Source organism: Vigna angularis, chromosome 9 (genome assembly GCF_016808095.1).
Source record: "Vigna angularis cultivar LongXiaoDou No.4 chromosome 9, ASM1680809v1, whole genome shotgun sequence".
NCBI lineage: Eukaryota > Viridiplantae > Streptophyta > Magnoliopsida > Fabales > Fabaceae > Vigna > Vigna angularis.
Genome location: NC_068978.1, coordinates 31,052,729 through 31,074,835, shown reverse-complemented (window position 1 = coordinate 31,074,835; position 22,107 = coordinate 31,052,729). Strand labels below are relative to the sequence as shown.

The 22,107-nt window shown below is 29.2% G+C and overlaps 1 protein-coding gene across 5 annotated transcripts; it reads right to left on the bottom strand.

Moving 5' to 3' along the window:
• Positions 1-1,511: 1,511 nt before the first annotated feature.
• On the bottom strand, positions 1,512-10,986 carry LOC108347089 (protein PIN-LIKES 3-like). Of its 5 annotated transcripts, XM_017586207.2 has the most exons (12): positions 10,859-10,984; positions 7,667-7,957; positions 6,714-6,902; positions 6,503-6,582; positions 6,280-6,404; positions 5,283-5,404; positions 4,731-4,988; positions 4,453-4,545; positions 4,273-4,373; positions 4,024-4,076; positions 3,497-3,682; positions 1,512-1,675 (listed from the first exon to the last, which is right to left on the bottom strand). In XM_017586207.2, the coding sequence occupies exons 3-12, from the start codon at positions 6,846-6,848 to the stop codon at positions 1,551-1,553; spliced, it is 1,278 nt and encodes a 425-aa protein (XP_017441696.1). In that variant the 5' UTR covers positions 6,849-6,902; positions 7,667-7,957; positions 10,859-10,984; the 3' UTR covers positions 1,512-1,550. The 5 variants fall into 5 exon arrangements, with proteins under 5 accessions (XP_017441696.1, XP_052723935.1, XP_052723934.1 ...); XM_052867975.1 differs by lacking the exon at positions 7,667-7,957 and having other exon boundaries at positions 3,497-3,610; positions 10,859-10,985; XM_052867974.1 differs by lacking the exon at positions 7,667-7,957 and having other exon boundaries at positions 6,714-6,880.
• Positions 10,987-22,107: the final 11,121 nt, after the last annotated feature.

Here is a 22,107-nt window from a genome sequence, read left to right as displayed (position 1 = left end):
TTTTATAAATAGGTATATAATAATTGAACATTAAAAGGCGTTGCAATGATTTTAAAATAACTAAAATCGATAAATTTGTATTTTATTATTATGATTACTTTGAATTATAGAGCCATTTAAAGCCAATTTTGTTGACTAAGGAAATAGTATTGGCTGTTCAATTACATGAACACTAACTAATAATAAATTAGTATAATAAAAAAAATACATAAATCTTTGTATAAACTATTTTCTATACTTGCACAAATGGACACCTATGGATCATTGGGTGAATAAATATATTTCACAGAAATGATATAGAACATTTCGTGTTGTTATAATACTTTTATTAATTGTTGGAAACAATCTATATCCAATCCATTAGATTATAGGATTATTTCATGAAAGTAACATGAGATTTCATCAAATAATTTAAAAATGAAAATTGCTCACTAGTGATGTTGAAGGTTCGACAATCCTATTTCCACCGTCATTTTTATTCTTTTAACTTGTTTAGATTAACCAATGAGATGTTGACACGTGTCAAAGTTAAAAATTTGTCAAATTTTAAAGTTGAAATGTCATTTTCTCTTTTTTTTTTCTATAAGATGTGTTTTGAAGCTTCATAAATTGTCCCATCATAGAAAAAATCTCTCTTACTAATTAATAAGTGTCTTGAAACTATTGCTTAAAAAAACATTGAAAATTCCAAAAAAAAATTTGCAATTTAAAAACCTTACAATAATTTTTTTTATATGATTTATGGGATTTCGAAATCTAGTAAAAAAAATTTGTTCTTCAAATTTCAAAATTTAATAAAAAGATTTCATTTTCTTTATTAAATTTAGAAATTTGATAATAAAAAATTTATTAAATTTTGAAATCTGACGAAAAAAATCTTTCAGAATTCCATAAAAAATATAAAATTACTTTTAGAAATTAAAGATACAAGATAAAATCATTGTAAGCACAGGGTAAAATAGCCATTGCAAAAACCAATTGTCCAAAAATTGATAGAGCTATAGTGCTAGGCCCAATAGTAATATTTGCTACTGTTTCTTTTTCATTTTCCATTTTGTTATTTGATACAAATTAATACTATAGCCTAAACTTCAAGGACATGTTTAAAGAAAACCTTTTCATGAAAATTTTTACAAAATAAAATTAAAAGAAAAAATACTTATATAAATTAAAAATCATATTCGAATAAACTAATAATAAATTCTTTCTGTAAAGCAATTCCAATTTTACTTTTTTTAATTTGTCATTACAACAAATATTATCGATTTACCTTAAACTACTTCTAATTTAGTTGACTTTGCATAGATTCAGATATTACATGCAGTTTTTGGTAAATTTTAGCTATGTTCTAAGAGATCGGTTAAGAAATTAAAAGAATTTTTTATTGAAATTATAAAAAAATACATTTTCTATTTCTTTAATTCATTTTCATATAGTTTTCAATATTTTTCTAAGCAGTAATCTCAGAACACTTATTAGTAAGAAACTTCTATTTTTTTTTATATATAATGAAGCTTCAAAACACATCTTATTTTACAGAAAAAAAAAAACTATAGTACAAGCCACATATAAAATGTAGACCAAAGTGTTACTGAAACTGCAGCACAAGAATAAGTTGCTAACATTATTACTGAGCATTCACCCTCACCAGCTCCAAATAATTGAGTGATTGTACCTGTTATATTCATAAAATAATATTAGACTAAGGTCTAAACCAATGATTTTTCTATTAACAATAGTTCAAGATTTACATGTATGTTTTTGAACTAAAATGTGTAGTTAAAATTAACACTAATTAAAATAATTTTTGAAAATTTTAATTCAATCTTATAAAATCAATTTAAGATATATATACTCACTTAAATATTATAAGATCTTAGTCTATATAAATTTTTTAATACACATTTCTCACATTAAAAGATTTACGTATAAAGTGTGAAACTAAATATTTGAAGATTAACAATATTGGCAGGGGATTTGATAAATTTAAAAACCAATAAATCTATTAAAATAAACTATAAAAACTTTCAAATTATATTAAAAAATGAATTTAAATCTAAATCAACAAACAAAACCAACTAATAAAATTAAATAAGGTTTACACTAATTTAAATACAATATAATTTGTTTTATTACACCCATTTAGTCACATGCTATCATTATACATATTAAACAAAAGACTTGAAAATTTTTAGATTGTTTTTGTAGTTTAAATTTAAATTGATAATTTTGTAGTATATGTAATTTGAAAAAAAAAATTAACATTGTCATAAGAAAAAAAAAAGAATTATTGAGTGAGGATTTGATAGCTTAATTGCTTAATTGGTCTCCATATTTAGGGGTTAGTGTCAAGTTGGTTCTCTCTTTTAAAAACGTGTCAATTTTGTCCCCATGTGGCATAATTGCATCAATCAAGTCTCTTCCGTTAAATTGACAGAAACGGAGTTAAATGTTTTGTGATCTAACAAAGAAATTGTCAATTTAACAAAAGAGACTTGATTAATGCAATTATATTACATGAGGACGAAATTAACCCATTTTTAAAAGGAAAATCAACTTGACACTAACCCCTAAATTTGAAGACCAAAAGCAATTAAGCCTATTTGATAATAAATATGTAAAATAGAATTACAGTCAAATGTATAAGGTAAGTCTTTAATAACATTTGAGACAAAATCCTAATAAAACAAAGAATTTTCAAATTATATATATCTACTAAACAATTAATATTGAATATAAATAAAATATATATCTTAAAATTAAAGAATTTAAAGCATTTTTAATCTTTATTAAACTTAGATTATTTTCAATATAGTGTGACTTTTTTGTGAAACTCCTGTAAACACGAACCAAAATAAAATTATCTTAAACTTAAGGATTAAAAAGTATATTCAAATGTTAATTAAACTTTGATTGTTTTTAGCTTTATCATGAATTTAGTCTTCAAGCAAAATGGCAAGAAACTAATTGCAATCAAGGGAATCATTCATTAGTTATCATTTATTAGTATATCATTCACTAGTGTATCGTATTATTTATTAGTATATCATTCACTAGTGTACTGTATCACCATATGGTTAACTATAATTTTGGACGAGTAATCTAGTTAGTAAAAAATTACAAGTTTAGATGATCAACCAACATCTCGAACAATTGTCCAAAAGATTGGACGGTAATTTATCAAACCGGGTAGTCTGAAAAAGACCAAATTGGATCAAGTCCAACACTGTTTTACTTAATATTAAAACATGATTAGTTATGTTTTGACCGTAGTTAGGTCGACTTTAAGCAAAAACTCATAAGAAAATTTATATATTACTTTATACCGAAATACCTTCTACAAATAAGTTCCAAACGGTATAGACGAACCAAAGACTCTTTTTACCTAACAAAATTTGTATTTTAGATAACACATCAAAAAAACGAGACCTTGATCCCCACACTTGAAACAATTAGGTTTTGACATAAAATGGTTTAGGCTTGAGGAAGAACTTACTGAGTGATACTGCAGGAGGAAGTGCAAACTGAAGGAGCAGAAGAAACTCATACAATGGATCAGGACGAATCAACCCTAAACGAATAGCTCCTTTAACTATGCCTACACCAATTCCTGGCAAGACAATACATCTCATCATAGTGATTCCAACAATCGCTGCAAATTGCTTTCCAAATTCATTCAAACCTGATCAACAACAACAGTATCGACTTATAAGTTGAAATTTCTATATAAAAAATAATGAAAATATTTTTCATCTAAATAATATACTAAAATATAAAATTTACCCAAATGTTATTCAAGTAATTTTTTTAATCCATATATATTATTTGGATGAAAGAAAATCAAAATAAAAAAAATGAAATAACATATAAAGAAAAAAATTGTTAAAATTTTTAAAACTTTTAGTTGAAACAAAATCAGAATTATTTTAGGGAACAACCCAATCAGAAAACAATCCCAGACATGTTATAGATTGAACTCACCCTATGAGATGGATTAATTGTGATAAAAGAAAAATGATTTACCTTTCATAAGATTTGCTCCAACCAACAAAGTCATTACTGGAATGCATGCATACCTAGAAACAAAAGAAAAGAAAAGTTTGCATGTAAGTTTGTTCTTCTTCGCTTAGAATTTCCCTTTATAGATAAATATAAATAAAAAAATAAATTTTAAGTCTAACTTAACTCCACGTAACGAGTTTATATGATGAAATTTATATTTACTTATATTATCGATGAAACTTTTAACAATGGATTAAAAAAAACACTTACCCCACCATTATTACAGAGTCCTCAACCGCACGGAGAGAAGCTTTATCTCCAATCAGAAGTTTTCGAAATTGAGGAACTACACCAATTATTAAACCAACAATCTGCATGCAAAACAAGTCAAAAACAAAAATAACAACTAATAAGGTTCAAAAATATTGTAATAAAAAACACATTACTTACAGCCCCAATTGTGGAGGGTGTGAATAGAATCTTCAGGTTGATTTTTTTTACCAATGTTTTCAGTTGTTTCATGATCATTTCCCCTTTTTGTGCCTGTAAAACTCTTCAAATTTGTAATCATACATAACTACTCTTAAAGATTCTTCACTTTTCAACACAAAAACTGCTTCCTACTCCACACAAGATTCAGAGACTGAGACTGTATTCTAATCTCATGCAAAGAATATATATATATATATATATATATATAATATTTTGAAAAAATGTATTACACATACCTCCCCTGTTTTTCCATGATCAGAGTTTGTAGAGTGGATTTCAAAGTTCTTGACATGATCTTGAGATTGTGATTTATCACCAACAACAATGCCAAAAGGTAATCCTGTGGAACATGTTGAAGGGTTCTCTGCATCAGTTTTTGTTATGGACATTGGATTCTCCATGGAATTTTCTGCAATTTTGGCTTCGTTGCAAATTTTTGGTGCATATAATCGAACAAGGTTGTATGCATAAGACCAGATGTAAACTGATCCTAACTGAAAAAAAAATACAGAAAAACATAGTTAAAGTTTAAATACTTATAAAGCTTAAAGATCAGTTTAGTTTTTTGAAAATTGATATATACACTTTTAATCCTTGAAAATGTTTTAGCCCTTTTAATGTTGTTGAAAAATTCTCTTATGTAACTAATAATTACAAGCTATTTGTATGACAACATATTTTAATTCTACATTCTTAATAATAAATGTCTAATCACATGTTTATATTTGTTTTCTTTAAGAATCGTAATTCCTAAATTTTGAAATTTGTCTGAAGTTAGTATATCATACCGCCATTGATAGAGAAGCATATGCTAATGCATTTTTGGTGCAAACATTCACATCTCCAAAAGGATTGCCACTTTGTTTACACACTGCAGGAACTATAATTATTGGCAAATTTCCCAGATTTCCTGCATCATCAAACATTCCAATCCAGAATTAATATACTAAACATATACATATATACACATACATATATTTTATTATCTTGAATTAAAATTTTTAATTCCAACTCAATCTTATAAAATTAACTTATAAACAAAGTTTGAATCTACTTTTATATATCTATCTTATTTCTACTACATTCGAAATTTTTATTTCATTTCCTTCGAGTATAAAAGTATATTTTCATGATGATAATCTAATAATAAATACTTCACCAAGATTCTAAATGTTGAGTATAAAAGTATATTTTTATGATAATAGTCTAATAATAAATAATAATAGTTTAACAGATAACAAAAATAATTAGAATAGATTTTTAATAGTTCAGATATTATATTAAAAGATATAAGTCTAACTCAATTTTACATATTCAAACTAGAAATTTACCTTCACTTATATTATATTATTAAAAAGTAGATTTTTAAGCCTAGTTTAACCTATAAAAAAACTTAACCCCACAAGAAGTAGACTTTCAAGCCAATCCCACAAGAATTTTTAAGTCTAACTCAACTTCATAAAATCAGATTGTAAGGTAAGATTTGCACCCACTTATCTATTCTAAATTGATCTTATCTCTAGTCAATGTAGAACTTTCGACATATATATTTGACATCCAATAAGGGAGACCGATGTATGTAACGATTTAGACGTCGAAGACCCCTAGAGCCAACTTTTAAATTGGTTTTTTATTTACAAAACTATCACCAATCATTTTTAATGTTGGATTTTATGTGGTTATACATTATACGCGTAACTTTATACGCTATTATTCTGCACTAGTAATATCTTGTCAAATTGGATTTTCAAACACGTAATATAATAAAATATAAGTGATACCTACCTGCTGCACAACATCCTAAGACAAGGCCTTGCAGATGATTAGGAACTCTAGTTAGTTTAACAACCAACAATCCAAGAACTGTTCCAATAACAAATGTGAGAAGAATATTGACAGGCATGAACCACCTACAAAAATTTGTGAAAACATCTTTCTTAATTCATCATCTATGGAGATTATTGCTTGATAAGAAGATGATGCAGAAGAAAGCAAGAAACAAACTTACAGTCTAACCACACTTCTTAGAGTTATTGTTTCAGCTAAGCTGCTACAAACTAGAGTTGGAGAAAAGACAAAATATACCATCTGTTATGAGAAAAAGAAAATTCATATAAGTTATTACAATGAATAATGGCTTAGTAGCAATTAATAAAATTGCAGTTTTGAATAAATATAAAATATTGGAAAAGAATTACAAAGAAAATGTTTAAACTTACAGTATTGAGATTTTTCCTGGCAGTTTCTCCGAGTATGTTAAAGCGATCAATTGCAAGGATTGTTCCCAATGCAGTAATTAGCAACACTTTTAAAACTGGCATTAATGCAACAAGGAAAAGGTCCCAAAACTCCATTTTTGTGTCTTCTTTTCTTTCCTCTTCTTTAACTATTAGAAATCAAGTGGTAACCTTGAAATGTGAAAAACAAGTTTCAAATAATTAACATCAAAATCATTCATTGCAAAGAATAGCTTCATTTTCTTTCTAATGCTATGTATGTACAAATACAATATACTAACTAAGCTTATTACTATCATTGTCTTTATACTTTCTACTGATTTGTATATTATATGTTCTTTACTGAATATCTGTTATCAAATAATGTTGAAAATCTAAATATAAATTTAATTTTCAAAAAGAACAATTAATTTGTATATTAATTATAGAAGGTTAAGAATTTAAGAATTTAAATATGAATTTAAGTCTCACCTTAAATAAAATGTTGAACAACACATATAAAAAAAACTAATAAACTCATTATTACGGAGTCTTAGTTGGAGTCCACATAAATCTCTTACATGAATTGACTCATATATTTGATTAGAAAAAATAAATTTTTATACCGAGTATTATCTCGAGTATAATTCATTATGTATAAAAAGTGACACAATTATAAATAAGATAATATTTTCTATTCTGGTTGGATGTGGTGATATTTTTATAATAAAGAAAAAAACTTTTTACATCAATTCTAATTATAATTATAATTAGTATAAAAAGTAGATGTGATGATATTTTTCTAATAAATAAAAAAACTTTCTATATCAGTTCTAATTATAACCGATATAAAAAGTGAATGGAATAAAATCGTTACAATAAATAAGAAAATTTTCTTAGTTATAATTATAACTAATAGAAAGTAGTTTCTTATTTTTTTTTTTATAAACACAAACCTAAACTCAAACCCTTCAACTTTTGAAATCGCAACATCAAGGAGCACCTCCTTTTTGAAATCACAACATCAAGGAGCAACACCTTTTTGAAATCACAACATCAAGGAGCAACACCTGCAACAACGCAAACACTACGAGTTCCGAAAAGCAGACCGGAGCAACTTTGTGCGAGCAACCGGAACCACAGCGCATCTCCATTGAAGCCACTTTGGATGAGGACATTTTTCAGTTTAAGGTCACAGTATGTTATGCCCATAGAATGGAGGTGGTGAAGTGTGTTGAGGAATTTTGCTATGTAGAAGCAAATGAAAGTGAGAGGAGTAGGAAAGGGTTGAAAGGACTTGGATTTTCCAACACATATAAAAAGTATTTTTTTACCAATATAAAAAAAATTTCTACATGATAAATCTCCTAAAATATTCATGATAAAAACACTTGCATGACATGTGCACAAGGAAGCAAGAAAAAACAATCTTGAGTGAGAAAATATTCATTACCTGAGGCTCCGAATTTGGCACACTAGAATGTTGTGGTGGGGTTTTAAAGGGACTTTTGTGGCTTTTAGTGGGAGATTAAGTGTTATAGTGTAAGTATGAACATTGCGCACTATCCCCAAAAGTAGAAGGCAAACCTAGCTTTTATTACCAACTATTGCCACCTTCGACACTTCATTGAAGATTAGGAAATTTAACTAAAAAAATCTCATATACCAAGAATTTAACCACGTTGTCTTTGTCTTTGTTGACATTATATTTATTTTATAAAAATCAAAGTTTAATTAAATGTTAAGTATTTATAAATTTGTATATTTTATTAATTGAATATTTACTAACAATTTTTGTTCTGAAATATTTTATATTTTCATCGAACTATTATTCTCTTGTTTGATTTTGTCGACAATAGCATATAGATTTTCTTTTTCATTTCCAACTTGCTAATCAATTCGAATATTTTCTTTCTTTCTTTTCAATTCAGTAGACAATTCGTTCTTAAAAAACTTAACACTCCCTTTCATTGTAAATCTTTTGAAAGACCTCTTTTTTTATTTAAAGTTGAAAATAATATTAATTAATTTTTTCATGTAAAATGTTGTATACATTCGTTGTGAAATGGAAATTAACTTTTGATTTGGTTGATCAATGAGATTGCAAAAAGAAGAATGTTAGAAAATGACAGAAAGTGTAGAGTAGGATCGCACACAGTATAAAAATGGCAGTAGGATTAGGTGACCAAGGTTTTTTCTTGCTAAAGGAATTCCAAATATGAGAATTAGTGCTCCATTACTTCTAACTTTATACTTATTAGTTCCATAATAATATTTAACTAACTATAATATTAATATATTGGAGGAGTTCTTTTTATAAATTAGAACTAAATTATATATAAGTTAAAAAAATAGAGAAACTAGGTAAAAGAATTTCTTATAAACTATACGTCTTTTTTTATTTCTAAAATTAATGAGTTTTTTTAGAAATGTCTACATGAATTGTATTTTGGAAAGAGATTTCCATAATACATTAAAAACGTTTCGAAAAACATTTTCAGAAATGAGTTTTTTTTTTTTATTCTCTCTCTCTCTCTCTCTCTCTCTCTCTCTCTCTCTCTCTATATATATATATATATATATATATATATATATATATATATATAATATGCTTTTAGATGCCTCTTTTTAGACATTTTTCACAATTTTTCTAAAAAGATTTAAATAATATTTTGTATTATGTAAATAATAAATATTTTTAGAGTCTTTATAATTTGGTTGGATGAGTAAATAGTATAAAGGGTTTAAATAGTACAACTAGTTGGTTAAATTTCAAAACCAAAATATTTAACTTATGTAGTAACTTTGTATTTTATAAATAGGTATATCATAATTGAACATTAAAAGGCATGGCAAGGATTTTAAAATAACTAAAATCGATAAATTTCACTAATTTCTTTTGAATAATCTGAAAACAAATGAGAAACATATAAAGTTGTCTCTTTAGTGTTATCAAAGTCACGTTAGCGACAATAAATCCTTTCGACAACTTCAAACTACCATTTTCTTTTATTTTTTTATTTATATATTTAATATGTTTAATAACTTATTTTCATCTATCATAGTTTAAATTAATATGAATATTTTTCTTAAAAGAAGTTTCAAAGAGTCAACTTTATACACTTTTAGTTATGCAACGATTTAAATTCTAGTTATAAATTTAAAATATCTTTTATAAATTAAAAATCATATTCTTTTTATAAATTAAAAAGCATAATGTTGTTTATACATTCAAAACAATTATTTGCATAAGAACTTTAATCACTTAAAAATGAGCATTTATATTACGTAAACCATATAAACTAAAATACTAATTAAATTATAATTTAGAAATTATATGATTATAAAAGTTAATCATTATTAAATTCGTGAATACTTATCACCAAAAAAAAAAGCTTCTCCAATGAAACAATTTTTTTTATAATGCGTTTTAATGCACACAAAATATCTATTCATTATTGATGAAGCGTGACCCAATTAAATTATATTGTCTTTAAATCATACCAAGGGGTCCAACTATGGTGGGTTCAATACTTCAATTTTAAATTAGGTCTAAAAATAGTGATTTGAAAATAAATAAAAAAATAAAAAGAAAATGTGGTGGTTAATATACTCCTAAAGACCATAACCACTCACCTAATTCATCATAGAAAAATAGAAGAAAAAGCTAACACATAGAAAGTAATTAATCAAGTTATTATTTTTTTATATTTAGTGCATTAATATGTGGTTTCAATTATAATCTCTTTTGAAAGGTGAGGGAAAAAAATAAGGGTTATTCTTCTCCAAACATATATAAAAATGTATTCACCTAATAGTTATTAAATATTAATGTATATTACCTAAGTGAAACTATCTAAGTGACCACATAAAGAATTGGATATATAACAATAAAATGTTGGTTGAGGTTCTATATTCAAATTTTTTAATAATATTTAACTTTTGTAGATGGAGAAATCATGATGAAAAGAAAAGAAAAATCAATAAAAAAGGGTCAATTACAATATTTCAATATATATAAAATTAATAATATAGTTTATTTTCTAGTTTTTCTTTAAGACTTTAGTAAAACATCTTCATTTTCTATTTCACACCAAGATCAAAAGAAACAACCATAAATTTTGCTATAAAAGGAGAGAAAATCTTACTGAGTTTTGAGTTCTTTCTCTTCTATAGGTTTCTTCTCTTCATCTTTCTTTTATAATTCTCAATGCTTCTCTCTTGTCTATATCAACACACTTCCCTTCACACTTTAAAATTGTTCTTCATCTTGCTATTTATAGATTCATTCACTCATTTGTATTCATTGCATGTAAAGATTATTTGCATTATATATATTTTTTCTTGATAATTAATTATGGCAACTTGAACTTGTCTCATTCAACTTATTATTGGTATCATTTTATAAGTATAATATTATATTATTATAGTTATTATTTTATAAGTATAAAGTGCATATATGTAGCAAGTAAAAGGTAGTATTGATAGAGAACGAATTTGAGTTTTTTACTCACAAGAAATCACCTTTTGATGTCAAATTGGATAAAAAATATATGTAGTATTTATTCTCAATGACTAATTTTATGAAAAAAAAAACATTTAATTGAAAATGTCGTGATCGGGTTTTTTTATTTATTTATATACTAATAAAATTCAATAATTTATTTTAAGAAAGAAATTTTATTTTAATGTAAACAACAAAATGAAAGTTGTCATTCCAAATGATTTGCTGTAAAACGTGAATCTAAAACTCCATGAAGGAGTAGAAGAACCCTATCTTTGCACTACCATAATTGCACCACGATTTTCACGCTTCCAACCACCACACAAAACCCTAAATCGCAAATCAATAACCATAATGAAACCCTCGCGATACCTTTATGGAAAGTTTTTATTTATTTATTACAATTATTTCACTGTGTCAACTTTTTATTAGGATTATAATTAATTAATATAAAAAGTTTCTTTTTTCTTTACAAAAATGTTATTGTATTTACTTTCTATATCACTTTATTATAAAAATATTACTGTGCTTATTTTCTATTTGTTATAATTACAATTACTATAAAAAGTGTTATATTATTTATAATTATGTCACTATTCTCTTTTTTATACCTGATAAATTATAATTAGTATAGAAAGTTGTTATAAAAAAATATATTTGATACTAATGAAATTTTGTGTCAAAGATATAATTTAATTTATATATGTAATGTATTTTCATGTTATTAGTTTCATTTCCAAAAGAAAGGGTTGTTCATTAAACCTACTAAATAACACATAAATATAAACAAATGTAATAGTTATTTATCACTAAAATTGATTACACCACAATAAAGTTTAAGTATCTAATCAATAATGTTTAATACAAATTTCGTATGGACATATATAATTAAATAACTAATTCTAACCTTCTTAACAAGTTTTCAACTGTTCAAATTTCTCTAAACATTCAAAGTTTTAAATCTATACATACTATGAAATAAACAATGCAAACAAGTATAAGTTTCAATCCAACTTAATAGAAAATCATAACATTAACTTGTACAAAACATATACTTTAACAATTCTTTCAAAATAACCTTACTTAACCTAAAGTTCTGTATCTTTTTGAGAAAATATAATCGTTTTATATATATATATATATATATATATATATATATATATATATATATATATATATATATATATATATATATATATATATATATTTTGACGTGAAATCTTTACACATCCCTTACACTAAAACATATATATATTGAATGTGAGATTAAATGATAGTAGGTTGATAATACAGTGATACGATAAATTCAATAAAAAAAATTTGTTAAAATAAATTTTAAATAATTCTAATATTATTTAAAAAATAAATTTTAAGTTTAACTCAATCTTATAAAATTAATTCGTCGAGATTTACCGATTTAATTATTGTAATTTTGCCTAATTTTAGGTTTACAAGATCTCCAACAAACTATTATAAAAACTTGAGGGATTCAAAATATAAAAGAAGAGAAAAACTTAATTTAATTAAACATTTTATATATATTACAATGATTTTTATTTAATCTTTACTTCATTAGTATTTTTTTATCAAGAAAATAATAAGATTAGTTTTGAAAAATTAAAAAAATAGAGCTAAATAATTGAAATTCTAATTTATATATCTAATTTTAGATATTACGTAATCTTGTGGGTGGGGTGTGAGATTGAAAAATGACAAAAATGAATTAAGAGTTGAAAGTGAAGGGACCACGAGTTGGTAGCCGTTGATGTTGCTATGTGTTTCCCTTTCACTAACTATCTCGTTCGTTCTCTTGAGTTTCCATTTTTATCCTATTTTTCATTTTGTGGTTGCGAAAATTCTACATTTTTTTATTTTATTTATGTAACTAAATATTTTATTTTTTTATATGAACACCATGGTTGGAGTGAAGTCTCTAAAGACATTATTTCTTACGCTCTTACTTGATTAAACAAATTAAAATATTTGTCATAAATAAGTTAAATTAATATAAAAATAACATTCACTTAATTTTAAACTAAAGTTAATAGCGTAGTTATAATATTTTTTTTTAAAATGAAATTTTTTTGTTAGAAATTAAGATAAAATATGAAATTATTGAAAATAAAAAACAATAGTAATTTTCACGGTTTAAAATGATTTAATTCCAAAATATTAACATACTCGTAATAATAATAATAATAATAATAATAATAATAATAATAGTAATAATAATAATAATATCTTTTTTATCTTATTGTTATTAAATTTGAAAAAAAAATCTAAAAAAATACACATATTTTTTTGTGGAGAACGATAATTGTGTAAAGAGACGAAAGAAAGAATATAAAAGAGTTACAAAAGATTAGAATCTCACTTTTTCAGAATAAATAATCAAATGTGTGGTAAAAATAAATACATATGTTGATGATTGCTATATATAGTTCAACCTCCACAAAAAATGGAAAGAGTTATAGTAAGCGATACGAAAGAACCTGTTCTTTAATAATTTCATTTTAGAACATATTAATTGTCGATAGAAAGAAAAAAAAAAGTGAGCATGGACATTTATTTGAAATTTATGCACGAATGAATGAATAATTGTATTTATAGAGCATTTTGCATATAATAAATCATTGTTCAAAGAAAAAATTTGGGTCAATAATCAAACACATATAAAAAGGAAAGGCTATTTTAAATTAATGAAAAATGCTTTAATGGGTAAAAAAGATAATGAAATCAGGACATAAATATTCAAATTAATAGAAAGAAGAGCTAAAATTCAAATAATGAAAAAAAAAATATGAGAAAGAATGAAGAGATGAATTGTGAAAATAGAAAAAAAATGTTAAATAGACTTATTCATAATATATTTTTTTAATTGTATTTTACAGTTCAAATGTTCTTAAATTAGTTTTATTTTTCTTTTAGAATAATCAATATAACAATTTTAGTATTTTTGTCAAATTAACAGATAACGTTACAACCTAAAAAATACTTAAGTGGTACTTTTATAAAAGGAAAAGACAATAATATTTCAATAATAACATATTTAAATTATAAATAGATTTATAATAATTGAAATTTGTTATATAAAAATCACTATCTTCACATATAAAGATTTTCTAAAACTTTCTTTATCTTTTCTCTAATCTTCTGTCTGTATTTGTTCTCATTTGTTTGACGATTAGAGATTACAAGTGGATTCAAGACGGAGAGGTCTATATTTCTAGCCGATTAGAATCTTAAGCAAAATAACGAAGCAAAATCTTAAACAACGTACGTAAGTTCCCTTTTTTCTCTATTTTTAGTTAGTTTAGCATTTAAAGACACAAATGGTTCTAAAACCCATGCATGTGACTTAAAATAGTTCAAAGTGAATCTTTATTTTGTTGAGATCGTAAAAATATGCTTAGAGTTGTGATCTATTGTCTATGTAGCTAGTTAAAGCATATGTAAGAAATAAAACTCTAAAAAACAACTATGAATTAAAGGACTATTTAACCAAGGTAAGGGAAACTAGTTTTAAACTTAATTCTTATTAAGGTTTGATGTATTGTGATATGTATGATAATGAATGATGATAAATTTACTAGATCGATTTGTTTTAGAATGGTGTTTGTACATGCTTGAAGTAATTAATCGAATTGATGCTCGAGCTGGAAAATTGAGTTTGATTCCATTAATTGTAAAGACCTATATTTTAAGAGAAGAGTGGGGACACGGCAGTCACCCACCCATTGCATTATTAGAATGCAATAATTGGAGGTGCATTATTAGGGAAGCTTAGCAAAGGAGAGGGCCGACATTCATTTTCAAAACACATTCTTTCTCTCTCTAAAACTTCATTCCAAAATTCTCTCGCTTCTCTCTAAGATTCCAGCACCTTGAACCGTAGAAATTCTATTCTGATGCTACCATGGCCTCCTTGGAGTAGAGGGCTTCATTTCAACCGAACGTTTTCGTCGTTCCGATCGGGGCAGAGTTCTTGGCTGTAGGATGGTTGTGCTTGGAGAAAAACCAGGTAAGGGGAGTTTGATTTATTTCTTTGATTTTTGAGATATGTTGTGGTTGCTGCAAATCTGGGTAAAATTTGGAAAGAAGGGGATGAAGATAGGGGTTTCTGGGTTTTCTCTGCATTCTGTACGATTCTGCAAAATTCTGCAGAATGCACGCTCGTCCAATTTTGCTGAGTCAAAATTGGACGTTCATCCAATTCTTCCTCGACCAAATAGTGGTCGGCCAAAGTATATTGAGCGTTCGTCCATTAGTGTTATTTGAGCGTTCGTCCTTAAGTGTTATTTGAGCGTTCGTCCTTAAGTGTTATAGTGAGCGTTCGTCCATAAGTGTTATTTGAGCGTTCGTCCTTATGTATTATAGTGAGCGTTCGTCTTTAAGTGTTATAGTGAGCATTCGTCCATAAGTGTTATTTGATCGTTCGTCCTTAAGTGTTATAGTGAGCGTTCGTCCATAAGTGTTATTTGAGCGTTCGTCCTTATGTGTTATAGTGAGCGTTCGTCCATAAGTGTTATAGTGAGCGTTCGTCCTTAAGTGTTATTTGAGCGTTCGTCCTTAAGTGTTATAGTGAGCGTTCGTCCATAAGTGTTATTTGAGCGTTCGTCCTTATGTATTATAGTGAGCGTTCGTCTTTAAGTGTTATAGTGAGCGTTCGTCCATAAGTGTTATTTGAGCGTTCGTCCTTAAGTGTTATAGTGAGCGTTCGTTCATAAGTGTTATTTGAGCGTTCGTCCTTATGTGTTATAGTGAGCGTTCGTCCATAAGTGTTATAGTGAGTGTTCGTCCTTAAGTGTTATTGTGAGCGTTCGTCCTTAAGTATTATAGTAAGCGTTCGTCCATAAGTGTTATATTGGGCGTTCGGTCATAACGGTTATATTGGGCGTTCGTCCATGATTTTTATTTTGAGTGTTCGTCCATAATTGTTATTTCGAACGTTCGATTTCGTATGAGGCGAGCGTTAGCATTCGTCCTTCATTTTGAGTGTAACGTTCGACCTTGGTTTAATTGTGTTAGTGAGCGTTCATCCTTAAGCTGGTATTCTTAGGTTTGAATCTTGGACGTTCGGTTTTGATGTATTAGTGTACGTTCGGCCTTAGTGTATTAGTGATTTATAGCGTTCGATCTGGATCAGGTGTCCTGAGGTTTAGATTATTAGCGTTCGGTCAATATGGAATTGTATTCAGCGTTCGACCTTTAGAGTATGATTTTCTAGCGTTCGCGCAAATAGTATCCAGTCAAATGATGTTCAGAAAATACGTTCGTTCTTGGTAGTAGCGTTCGGTCTTAATCATGTTGTGGCTTAGGCATTTAGCGTTCGTCCCTGTATGGAGAGTGTTCGTCCTTGTCTGGAGAGCGTTCGGTTTTAGGGGACGATATTAATAACGTCCGGTCATTGGTCTAAATGACGATCGCTCAAGTTATGGTTTAGTAGCGATCGCTCTCGTGTTGGTTAGTAGCGTTCGTTCATTCGCTGGTTTAGTAGTGTTCGATCGGCTGATGGTTTAATAAGCGTTCGTCAAAATTGAGCGTTTGGTTTTGCGTTCGGCCATAAGTTGCTTATTCTTAAGTTTGGATCTTGAGCGTTCGGCAGTATTATGTGATCAGTGACTTAAAGCGTTCGGTCTTAATCTGATAGTCTCAGACTTCAATTTAATGTGTTAGTCATATTATGTGTTAGTGAAGGTTCGGTCATGTTAGTGTTATGAAATTAGTGAATGTCCAATCTCGGTGATGTTTTCTGGTGATCGTTCTTATGGAACGGTCGTTCTCGATGAGTTATAGTACACGCCTTAGGCAGTGTTAGGCTTGATGTTGTTCGATCCTTGAGCGCTCGTCTAAATAGTGTGCAATGTAATATGGTGTTCGATATTTTAGCGTTCGGTCTAAGTACTCGATTTTAGCGTTTGGTTGAATAGTGTTTAATCAAGTGAGACGTTCGGTTGTACTGTTCGGTCGAATTGTGGGTACTCGGTTTTAGCGTTCGGCCTATTGAACCTCATAGCGTCCGTCATAAAGAGCATAGTAGCGTTCGGCAGATAGCGTCCGATCAGATGGCGTTCGTTTATATAGTGATCAATATAGAACGTTCGGCCAGATTGGGTTAGATCCCATAGCGTTCGTCCAAGTGGTGTTGGTCTTATATTAGTGAGTAGATTTCGTCCAGTAGCGTCCGTCCAGTAACGTTCGTTCAAAAGAGTTTGGTGAATAGTGCTCATTCTAATATTATTTTTATGGTGTTAGATTTTGAGTTTGAATTAAATTATGTGTATTGTAGGGAGATTTTGTAATGATGTAATGTGAGTTGAGGAATAGGAGTATGGTATGAATCTCATGGAGCGATTGTGTAATATTATGATATTAGTGTATATGTTGATGTTGAGGGTCCCGCAGTTGGAGGTTATCCTAATACTCTAATAATCATCCAGTCTCATGTAGAGAAGGATGAGTTATGTGGTGAGAGGGGCAGGAGGTCCTGGGGGTTTTGGGCATAGTGAGGGGACTAACCTTGTGAATGGTATGAAGTATTTTGGAAGTGTATTTGTAAGAAAAAGTAAAAGTCATCACAAGTGCATAACCTCCCGTGACCGCTCATCAACGTATCATCCGGATGAATGTTTAGTGAATATTGTGGTGTTTATCGGGATTGTGGTTCGAGTGTCTTATGAGATTTATGGTATGATGGTATATGAGTATGTCTGTCATAAATTTTATATGATGCCTATATTAAAGAAATTTTGCATGTTTTATAAATGTTGTGTTGCATGTTAGCTCACCCTTACTTATTTGTGCATGTATCGGAAAAATCATATTTTTGCGATGATCGTATAACGTATTTGTTATACGGGAGCAGATGAAGAATTGTCGCGTGATCCTGTGCAAATGAAGGAAGAGATGGAAGACCAAATTAGAATGATTCAATGTTATCTTTGCAGTTAACTCTGAACTTAAAACTTATGTATAGATTTGTGTATGAGGTTACGGGGTGTCACCGTAAATGTATTATTACCTTATTTAATTTTTGAATTTTTAAGGGTAAATTTTTGGGATGTTACATTAATGATATTGGTGAAATTGTTGTGTGATTTTATTGAACTGAAACTTTTTATTTTAAGTGGGAATGTGACACTTGATTGATAAATTCTAGGCTTGGTATGGTAACCTACCATATCACTTTGGTAATTGATACGCTGTCGTTGAAACTATCAAACTAATACTATTTTTCAAGGCAACTTCAGTATTGTCAAGTAATATTCAAGAAAATAGACAATGCTAAAGTAACCTTGAGTCGTCTTCCAATGAATACTAAATTACTTTTCAATATTTGATTCTTACGGAAACTTTGAAAGATTAGTAATGTTGTGCAATAAAAGTAAAATTTCAATGAGCTGGCTAATGGTGTGCCATGTTTGATGCCACGTTTCTGAAATTGAAAGTTTCCTTCCTTCACCACCCTCTCCTCATCCTCCTCCTCCTCCACCACCACTATCCTTTTCAACTCCGTCCTCGTGCAAGCCACCGCCACCAACCTCTCACGCAAGCCACCGTCGCCAACCGCGATAAAACCCAATGCAGCAACCCTAAATCGCGCTCCAGAGAAGAAACCCATCCACGCAAATCGCAACATCATTGCAAGCTTCATCTTCACAGGGTTCCTAACCGTTGAACCCTAAATCGCACTTCAAACTTATCAAACCAAACCCTTTTGCAGGTTGGTTTTACTCTCCTAGCATTAATTTGGGAGTATGATTTTCCATCCTTCATGGTCTTTTCCACTTTCCTTTTCTTCCGTATCTACTTACTCAAGCAATAGATAAAAACTATACTCATCATTTTTTTTCCAGTTTATGACAATGTAATATAAGAGATAAATGCATCATAAAGTTACGAGAAAAAAACAAAATGTGTGATTCATCTTTTCTTTTGGTTGTAGAGCATCCCACGACTTTTTATTTTCTCAATGAAGAGAGTAAATGTTGCAAAAAGTTATAAAATTCTAGCTTGAATATAGTACGAAATAATAACATTTTAATTTTGAACTAGGTTGCAACAGGAATAGTCCCAAATAGTGATTGGAAGCTACCAAAGATATTTGCAACAGGAATAGTGATTGGAACTTATCTTGCGGACAATGATATTTTGACAACATTTTGTTTACAACATTTTAACATCATCTACGTGTCATTCTGTGATTGGTCCAGAATTACTCCACAATCAATAATAATAATCATAAACACCAATATGGACCAATCACAGAATGACACGTAGATGGTGTTAAAATATTGTAAAAGAAATGTTGTGAAAGTATCATTATCACTTATCTTGCTTTGGTGTCCTATTCTATTGGGTAGTAGTTGAGACCACTTTCTTTGAGGTACAGAGAAATTTGAGGGATGAGTTACTCATTGTTTTCACCTTTTATTTGAGGTTCCCTTAAAAATGAAGCTTAAAAATAGTTTGTATAAAAATTTGTTTTGAGAAACCCATGTCTAAAGTTTTCAACGCCAATCTTTATTTAAGAGAATATATAACTTTTCAGCAAATAGTTTTCTTCGAGAGTTAGTTGTATCAAACTTTTATGGTGCTAATTGTTGGGAAACCAAGCATGAGTCTAAGTTCCCACCTTGTAACATCTCAAATTTAGTAATATAAAACTTACTAAAATGAAACATTACATGCATAATGATAAAACAAAATTATAGATTTGGTGAATAAAAATTTCACCTGAAGAACAAAAATAACTACCTATACTATCAGCTTCACTTCCCCCCTTCAGCTGCTCCAACTGAAAAGGCTGTATCCCTAAGCTCACACCATTAAGGTGATCATCGCAAAAGAGAAACAACATACAAAGACAGGCCACACAAAAGCAAGGGTAAGCTAGAGTAATTTAATTGATTACAGTTATCATGCAAATTAAACAAATACATAAGCATGTGTCAACAGCATTTCAAGCATGCAATGACCAACCATACATTACAGGCAATGACCGAATACTTGACTTGACCATCCGGATTGTATGAATATGTAGCTTTAACCGTTCGTGCACTCGTTGGTGTAGTATCTGGAAACCCATCAGCTGTCGCACGAGGTTAGGCCGTTATCCCTCACCTAAGGTGTCCCCCCTTAGACTAGGGCCTCCTGCTATTCTCACGACATGACTTACCCATCTCTACTTAAGACTTGATAATCATTAGAATGTTAGGATGAACGTCGTGGATTTCGCTGTTCATATTCATATTTTACCACCACATTGATAACCAATCACTGAGACATTCCTCCTTGGAATTCTCTTTCATACCAGCTGGAACATCATACCTTACTTTTCCTTTTTACACCATTATGATAATGCATACATAAGCCATCAAAGCAATTGGATCAATTAATTAAAACAACACACTGGAATAACTGTAAACATAGGCCAAACAGAAATCACTAACATATAAGAACAAGACCGAACACCCTGTGAATGTTGGAGAGCGATCGTTCTCTCACTACCTAAAGAACAGGACCGAACGATCAATAATAGATACAGCTGAAGAGAAGGCCGAGCACTATTACTGACCGACAACTAGAGGATTTCGAGTACCACAGCATGACCAAATACTACCACCATACCAAGTATTAAGTTTAGACCGAACGCTTATGACTTAGGCCGAACACCTATAGCTTAGGCCGAACACTTAGAGTTGATACTGATTACTAAAATATCATCGAACGGTCATTAACAGGTAAGACCCATGAGAGGCCAAACGCAGTTAAGACCGAATACAAGTACGAGGTCGAGCACTAGACCGAGCGCTACTAAGAGACCATATAACCCACTAAGACCGATCGCTACTAAGAGATCCCACAACCCACTAAGACCGATCGCTACTAAGAGACCACACTCCTCACTAAGACCGATCGCTATGACTAAAACAAAATACTAGTACAAGACCGATCGGTCATTAACTGAAGCCCTACGGAAGCATAACTCAGTTAAGTACGGCTAGTAACGAACGTTAATACAGAACCAAGTACGACTAATAACAAACGCTAATACAAAACTGAGTACGACTAGGAGACCGACCACCGACCTAATACCGAACACAAATTCCCTAATTTCACCATCAAACTTCCTCACAATTCACTCGACCATTGAACCAAAATTCTGCAGAAACCCAAACCTCATGAACATAGCATATAACAGTCCACACAAGGATCACCGAACATCAAATCATTTAATTTCACACACATGCAGAATCATCAACCAAACAATTAAATTAACTAGCTTCCCTTACCTCAAAGCAACTTGACAAATTTAAACCTCTCAACAGTTTTGCTAAACCGCAAATAATCCTAGGACAGCCTACAGACTTTGGATTGGTGAAAGGAAACCAACCACCAAACCCAAAAACAAAATCAGAACCCAGATGAAGAATCGATGAACACATGCAAAACTGAACAGTGCTTGCATGTACCAGAAATTGCAGTAATTTCAAGAATCAAAGAGAGACAAACTTACCGACTCTAAACACGAAATTGATTGGTGGAAGAGGAAGCCCTTGATCTCATGATCGTCTAGGGAGGTTCTGATCACTAATCAGATGAACCAACAGTGAGTAATTTTAGAGAGAGGAGGAGAAAAGAAAAGAGAAGAAGATTTGGAGAGAAATGATTGTATCAGAAAATGGGACGAACATTTGAAATTTTCATTTATATAGTAATATTATTTTAATATAAATCATTCGGTCACATTATTTCCACACACCTGTCCACTCCAAAATCTTTAAAATTCTCGGTTCTTACACACGTTGGATAAAAATGAGAAAATAGAACACTATATAAAGATGAAAGACCCATATCTCATTTGATATTGTGTCTAAAAATTATAATACT